This window comes from Gymnoscopelus microlampas (assembly GCF_963454915.1).
Source record: "Gymnoscopelus microlampas genome assembly, chromosome: 12".
In the NCBI taxonomy this organism is placed as follows: domain Eukaryota; kingdom Metazoa; phylum Chordata; class Actinopteri; order Myctophiformes; family Myctophidae; genus Gymnoscopelus; species Gymnoscopelus microlampas.
Window position 1 is genome coordinate 5,977,477 of NC_139949.1, and position 8,491 is coordinate 5,985,967.

Here is an 8,491-nt window from a genome sequence, read left to right on the forward strand (position 1 = left end):
TGCTAGACTAAATGGAACAGAGCCTTCATTAGTATCATTGGTAACACCTGTGAATGTCTTCATAATATGGCTGCTGTGAATAGAGCCTATAGGCTCTGTGCATAACTGTATATTCCCAGTTTCCACATCATAGATATAGAAACCTAGATACCTCATTGGCCACTGCAGTTCGTTGGAGCGACCTGTATCGCGGCCGCCATATTAGAGGGCGCACGCTGCCGCTCAAAGTGATAGCGCATTGCCTACTGGCCAATCACAGCGACTGGCCTAATCAAGCTCACAAGAGCTTGTAGATCGGCTATTTTCAAACAACCTATGTATGAAATAGGGCTAAAGTGGTTAATGTATGTTTCATAATATCATAATGTATATCTGAAAAGTAACTAGTAACTAAAGTTTTCAAATAATTGTAGTGGAGTAAAAGCACAATGTTTGCCTCTGAGATGTAGTGGAGTAGAAGTAAAAGTACTGTAAATGGGAAATACTCCAGTAAAGTCAAAATTCCTCAAAAGTGTACTTAAGTACAGTACTTGAGTAAATGCACTTTACACCACTGTGTGACACCTTCATGTGTTTCCAGTTCAAATCAGCTGCTGAGCCAATCATATCAACAGGAAATGCAGACTCACAGAGCCAAATAGGAAAAGGCACTTTGCATGCAGCGCTGGGCCTTCTACAGATGCACCATAGCTAATATTTAGTACATTTATGTAAACTAAAAGAACACAAGCCAAGGAATATAGTCTGATATGATATGATAGCACTATTCTGAATAATTGTGACGCACGCACGCACGCACGCACGCACGCACGCACGCACACACACACACACACACACACACACACACACACACACACACACACACACACACACACACACACACACACACACACACACACACGCCAAGCATTGTGTCCCATTTTGAGCTTAAGCTTAATAGAATTGAACAGAAGTATGAAAACATGTCATGAATTGAGCTTTGTGTTAAGTCGCAAAGCATCCACCAAAGCATTTTTTAAATGTTTTATCCCACTATTTTGCAACCCCAGTTGATTCACCCAGTGCCAATTGTCTAAGTAATCCTGGGCGCTACACTCCCTCTGCCAGCATAGGGAGAGCCCAGAGCCGAGCTCATGCCTCCTTCAATGCATGAGAGCAAGCCTTCTTATCACCTGACAGGGGGCCCTGCTGAAAAAAACAGCCTAGACCAGCCTAAGCTGGACCAGCTGGTTTTAGCTGGTCTTGGTGGTTGACCAGCCTAAGGTGTGTTTTCGCCAGTTTAAGCTGTGTTTTCACCAGCTTCAGGTGTGTTTTCGCCACCTTTTAGCTGGTCTTGGTGGTTGACCAGCTTAAGATGGTAGGTTTTGCTGGTTTAAGCTGGTAGCTGGTTTAAGCTGGTAGCTGGTTTAAGCTGGTAGCTGGTCTAAGCTGGTAGCTGGTATTTATGATGATTTTGCTGGTCAAGGCTGGTTTAAGCTGGGAGCTGGTATTCATGATGGTTTTAGCTGGTTTAGCTGGTAGGCAGCTGGTTTAAGCTGGTTTAAGCTGCTATCTGTTTTTTATTTTATTCAGGTGTATTCTGGTATGCAGTGAACAACTTTGCTGGAGAGGATGCATGATCACGGTGAATTTCAGCCAGGTTCCCACAGCACGTGGTATATTAAAAAAACAGTAGCCTAAAATAGCCTATATAAAAGTGAGCAAAATCCACAAAGGAATAAATAATCATGTATCAATTTCATACATAACAATAATTTATTAAACACTTATTAAAAAACTAAAAAACAACATTCAAATAACAAATATGTAAATAAACAAATACATTCATAAACTTCAACCTGAGGAACACACACACACACACACACACACACACACACACACACACACAAATTCAAATGACTGGAAAATAGTGAGAAAATATGAAAAATCGGACAGATCTGTCTTGATCACATGACTATGGAGATACTGTATACCGATTTGTGTGATGTTTGGAAAACATCTGCAAAAGTTGTAGTCAAAAATGTTTTTGCAAAAATCGGCTTGCTGGTGGCGCTATTACGCACACCCCCATATCACCCCCCATACACAGACACACAATTTCTTGTCCTTTCTATTGATGTCCTGGATTTTTTTCTGAAATGTATCATATCCCCATGGCCTTCTTCCTCTTTGTGAGATCTTCCCCATTAATGTTCTGTCCCTCCAGCCACCAATGGAAACAGTCTGAAAGAAAACAAACAAGAACCCCCACCAATAAAACAAATATAATTAGCTTAGACATGCATGGGGTGAGTTGTATGAATTGTGATGTTTTGAGAATAACTTAAAGTAACTTAAACTTCACCCATTTTCAACCTTATCTTAATATAACTGGTCCTCGCTAATGTTCATTATACAATGGCACCATTTCTGTCTACTCGTTCTGCCACTCATTGGTGGAATGTGGACAGTTCAGAAACCTGCCTACCAGTGACATCACCAATGGAAATTCCAAGCTAATAGAAAGTAGAAGCCATTGTTCTTGCATTAATAATTAACAAATAAAAAAGTTAAAAATGTTGTTCAAAATGACCAAACCTGCCTACCGATGATGTCAAAGGTAGGCAGGTTTCTAAACTGTCCACGACCCATCAATGAAACACAGAGTGAGTAGAAATAGATGGTGCCATCTTAAAATGTGTATTAGTGAGGACCAATTATATGAAGATGAGTTGAAAATGGGGTGAAGTGTTTTTTTAACCCCCTTTTTCAGTTATGGAAAAATGCATTTGAATGGAAAAGGTGGGGAAAAAAAGCTACCCCTGCCACACATGCATGTAGGGCTGCCACTACCAATTATTCTACACGATTATTCTATTGATTACTTTTTTGATCTACAAGCTCACAACGCGTCCAACAAGTTCCAAGCTTGTAGATCTGCAATTTTTTCAGCCCTAAAATGGATTATTTTATTACAATAGAGTATTTTCTTTTATGATTGATTAATAAGCTTAATAAGGCTTGCATAGTAAACTAATAAGACTTGCATAATAAACTAATAATAGGCTTCTGTGCATGACTGTAGTTCTCTTTTCTAGAAGGTGACATTCCCATTTCCCGCTCAGTTTTTCATAGCTTCAGTTGATTGGCTTGGCAGGTTTCTGGTTGAAATTGATGCCACTGAGACAACCAAATGAAGGTATGAACAGTAACGCTAACAGGAATTCCACCTTCTGGAAAACTTAAAGAGAACTACAGGCATGCACAGAGCCAAAACAGCCCCCCCCCCCACCCCTCAGTAAACATACCTCTGAGTCCTGGGGTCAGGGGGGTTTGGCCTCGCACTTGCTAGTGGGGCATTCTTTGTCTGTAAGGCTCATGGTCTTCAGGGTTCTTGTCCCCCAAATGGCAACAGCAGGCTCCTTCATGAACAGGGAGTCCTTGGTGTTTGCTGCCACCATCTTCCAGATCTCCTTTTGGAGCCACACACCAGAGCCAATGTGGACCTGAAACAAGAAAACAAGACATGTTTTAGAAATTAAAACACATTTTACCATGACATTTCCCAGACTTTCATTTTGGACAAAAGCAGGCACACTTCAAACAGTTTACTGTAAAGAAATTACATTTTCATGTCAAGGACCCCCAAATGTGGACCCCATTTGGAAAAGAGTTGGTGCCATGGACCTCCAATAGAGAAGATGTTAATTGTTGCATTAGATTTAGTACAGAATTCTACAACTGTCTATACTGTAGGTGGGGAGAGTTAAAGTAATTATTATACAGTACAATGTCATTGGATTACATACTAGCTGGTAAAACAGTAGTGAAATAACCCTTTGCGCCTGGCATCCCTATTTTGTGCATGCCATACATCCACGCGGCGTAGTGTCATCAGTGGGCCGTACCTACGGAGGCGGAGTCGCGCTCGGGGGAAAACACAAATTTCCCCCAGCTGGTATAGACAGAGGGATGTGGGGTTTTCAAACTCACATGCTGTAAAAGTATACCAATTTAAAAAGCAGGCGTCATGGCTTGCCAGATCACAGGCACAGAACCATGTTGCCACTCGACAAGGAACGTTACATTAGCAAATTAAACAAGAGTCCGATTGGAATGTTGTCCTGACTGGACAGAGGATCCAACACAACACAATGGCCCGAGGTTATCTGATTTAATCGCCTGGTAAGAGACACTATTACATTTTCTATAGATATGATCAATTAAACTTATCATAATATCAAAAAGCAAAAGCCATTCATTCATCAATGAAGTTTATAGAACACGTTTTAGTGAATTCCTAGTACAGGAGACATCGACGCCATTACAGTTTGGAACGCAACATGCAGCGATTTACACACAAAACAAGCCAAACCCTAACCTATCCTCGTTTAAAAACCTACAGAAAACACAATTGTTAATCTGGCAATGAACACGGAGCTAAAGCAGTGTGTAAATCCTGCATGATATTAAATGACGCATGTCACCAAATGATAATGGTGTCGGTACGTGCCGTTCACAAAACAGTCTCTAAACTGTACTTCAAATTTACTATAAACATTATTGATGACTTAAAGGACGACTTCACCGCTTTTCAACCTATCTTCATATAATAGGTCCTCACTAATACTCATGATAAAATGGTACCATTTTTTTCTACTCGGTCTGTGTCTCAGAGGAGGGCTGTGGACAGTTCAGAGTTCCGTCTACCAGTGACATCATCAATGGGGAATCCAAGCTAATAGAAACTGCAGGCTTTCTATTCCTGGAAAGTTGCAATGCAATAAAAGAAGCCATTGTTCTCATGTTAATAAAAATGTAAATAAAAAATGTGAAATCTTGTTGGGAAAAAAAATCATGCCTAACGATGATGTCACTGGTAGACAGGTTTCTGGACTGTCCACAGCCCTCCTATGAGACACAGACCAAGTAGAAAAAAATTGTACCATTTTATCATGAGTATTAGTGAGGACCAATTATATGAAGATAGGTTGAAAAGCGGTGAAGTCGTCCTTTAATGGTTGTTGGGTTTTGATATTATGGTAAGTTTAATTGATCATATCTTGTAATAGTGTCTCTACCAGGCGATTCAACACTGTGCATATGTAAACATGTTTGGCAACACGGAGGGAGACGGGTGGTAACCAGAAAACTCTCCCCAAAACACGCTCGTCCCCATTTTCACCGACCAGCGGTTCTTGTATTACGGTTTGAAATAAGTTCAGGGTTAGACATAGTTTTACTGAGGTTCCGTATAGGAATAAGGTTATGTTTAACAGTTTAGGCATAGATTTACTGAGGTTACGTTTAGGAATACCAGGTGAATACCGGCGGGTTTGCCCCGGGGCGACTGTGTTTTGGGGCGAGTGTTTTAGTATTCAGACGGAGATGTAAAGAGGGAAACATCTCCGGTCTCGGTGGTGCTTGTGCTGAAACTTGACTAATGCAATAAAATATAAGGATAATCTGATCAGTGATAAACCACATGAACCCCAGTTTATGTATTCTGGGGGGAACATAAACCAAACATTGCCAATCTAGCTCACAGTTACAACGCGTCGCGTTCCGACGCGCTGTGAGCTCATAGATTGTCAATGTTGGGTCTTTTTAGTCACATATATCTTAAAAATAAGTCAACTTTGCCGAGGGCGAGTGGACGATTGTGTTCCAGCTGTCCTTCTGATGGATTTTTTCTTGGCTGACAATGTTTCTATCGTCCATAAAATAGCTCTGAAAGTGATCCAAACGATCGTGTATGATGTAACTCTATGAGGCAGATCGTTGTGTTTTCCCCCGAGCCAAAATCGAATGGGCGTTCCTGGGCATTCCCGTCTATCTCTGTGTGTATCTATAGGCAAAACTGTTCAAAAATAGTTCAGAAATAGCAAAACATAGCTGATCTACAAGCTCACGATGCATCATGACCCGTTGCCTATTTCTGAAATAGTGCTTTTGTGCTTAACTGTTTCTTATTTAGCTGGGGACACTGTGGAACCCCCTGGGGACCCCACTTTTATGAACCACTGTCCTACACAGTATGTTTCTTCAATACCTTGTCACCGTTGGTGTCAAACATCCCAGGTGTCGATGCCAAATCGTCTGACTCGGGGGAAGAGGAAATGGAGGAAGTTGCAACTGAAAATGTAGAAAATCACATTTAAGATCCTTTTGGCAGTATCACAGTACTTATATTGTACACATTGTCACCATTTTCCGTAGAACAGTATGACTGTCTAAACACACCTATGCTGTCACTGGTTTGCTTATCTGCAGCAGGGATGTCAGGCTTTGCTGCAGAGCTATATTGAGGCCCTTCCTCCAGTTTCTGTTTTGCAATCTCTAATTTGTTGCATCTTAAAGCATGAACAGGGTACGAAAAAAAAAAAAAAAAAAAACTGAATTGATGTATGCGTTAGTAGGATAACAGTTTAATAATGAACCTAGCATCTGTCCACTCCATATAACATGCTTTCTATATAATGTTTTTTTTAACATTTGTGGTCAAGATCTAAGTAAAAAAGAACATGAGAACAATTAACCAACATATAGATATATACAAAAAGAGAAGAGCAAACTCATGCAACGTTAAAATTAGTCATTGCTTACTTAGTTTTAAGATGCTGTAGGTCCAGCTCCAACTCTTTGGCCTTCGCCTGGGTACGACTGTACTTGACATTTCGTCGTGGATAGCTTGGGGTACAACAGCATCTCCACCATATTCAGACGAGTCAGAGTCTAAAGGTAGTGCAAGATATATTTTGGATAAAACAAGATATTTTTTGTTATAAAGTTAAAGTGGAATAAAATGTAATTTTATGCAATCTGTATCGTAGAGTATATTAATACAATAACTTATGCAATCTGTATGTTAGAGTATGTTAATACAAATAATACTATATAACTTATACAATTGGGGTGGTTGTATTTCGTCTCCCTGCTCTTCTATTGAGACATTTAGTGTCAAAGGTCATGTCTCACCTAGACACAGGATCTGACATGAATTTTGATCTGATGGTCAAGATTCAATGTATCACCTGAGCAAGCAGGCAGGCTCTATTAGCTCAATGGTAAAAGCTCAGGAAACCGGGTTCAAATCCGGGGGAGAAGAGGAAAGTTACATAGTGCAGCTTTAACCCATTAAGACCTGAGGCCGATTCTAAAAATGTTCTCTAAATACTAAAAGTTTTTTGAAAATAAAAGGAAAAAGATTTGAGGTACAAATGTTCGCTTTAAAAAATATATATTCAAAGATTTTCAAAAATAGCAATCTACAAGCTCATAGCGTGCCACCGAGTGCCGCGCTATGAGCTTGTAGATCTGCTGTTTTTGAATGGCCAAAGAAATAAAACAAAATGACACAGATGCGTTCCCAGTCTTAATAAGCAGGGGTCTCTCATCTCTTTAATAAGTAGACAATTCAGTTTCAGATGGGTTGCCAATTTCAGGAGAGAGTACCTATTCATTAGCTTCAATGTTAGTGTTCCTGTTCCAATGTTATATGCCCACTTCTTTGTGTCATCACTTCCAATTGCACTTATTTATCCTGTATCCAGAGTTCTGATTGGTTAAATTTGGTATTCCTGGAAATGCATTTTCGGCTTACTAAAGAGGTGGAGAGTCTGGGAGACCCCTGTTATTGAACAGTTTGAAGCAATGATTACTTTAATATTACACAAAACAATTCTCTCTTCTTGGGTTCCTTTTTCTGTTTTAGTAGGGCTGCCTGCAAACCATTCGTCTTGGCCACTGCAGCCAAAGAAATGTGTAATAATAACACACACACACACACACACACACACACACACACACACACACACACACACACACACACACACACACACACACACACACACACACACACAGAGACAGACAGACAGACAGACAGACAGACAGACAGACAGGCGAATCATTAATGTTCAGAGTTCACAGGATATTAAAACACTCTGTAGCTTCATCACTGAAAGCCCCCCCCCCCCCACACACACACACACACACACACACACACACACACACACACACGTCAGATTCTGAATTTAGTTTTGAGCAGCACACAGGCAAGCAGTACAGATAGTGGCCTATATTAAACATTATATTGTATATTCCCACTGTAATTTCTTGTAATTATTGTCATAATCCCTTTTTCAAGACAAATTAAATAACTAAACAATGTTGGGTCATGACTTGTGATTGGCTTCGAACACAGCAGCCTACGCACTTATAAATACAGTCAGTAATAGTAGGCTAAAAAGCCTACATAAATAGTATTTCTGTGTGTCAACACTCACCTAAAATGTCCGCCGCTTCTTCTTCTTTCTTTTATCTTCTCTGAAGCCGGTTTATAATTATTTTTGATGAATCCAAAGCAACGCAATTTATCTAACTTTCTATTGAAGTGACTCGAGACAGCATTCATTCTCCCCGCGCGTCGCGAGCGGTCGCGAGCATAGAGTACAAGGGTCGCGAGCCAGCAGACATTGTTGCCAGATTTTGTGAGAAAAATAAGCAGCCAGGT

The 8,491-nt window shown here is 40.3% G+C and overlaps 1 protein-coding gene across 1 annotated transcript; it reads right to left on the reverse strand.

Annotated features, from left to right (window-relative positions):
- Window positions 1-1,732: 1,732 nt before the first annotated feature.
- Window positions 1,733-6,714, reverse strand: LOC311056899 (uncharacterized protein). Its single transcript, XM_084073743.1, has 5 exons — window positions 6,586-6,714; window positions 6,032-6,114; window positions 3,393-3,485; window positions 3,288-3,340; window positions 1,733-2,223 (listed from the first exon to the last, which is right to left on the reverse strand). Exons 1-5 carry the CDS (start codon window positions 6,653-6,655, stop codon window positions 2,187-2,189), a joined length of 336 nt encoding a protein of 111 aa, XP_083929869.1. The 5' UTR covers window positions 6,656-6,714; the 3' UTR covers window positions 1,733-2,186.
- Between the last annotated feature and the right edge of the window lie 1,777 nt (window positions 6,715-8,491).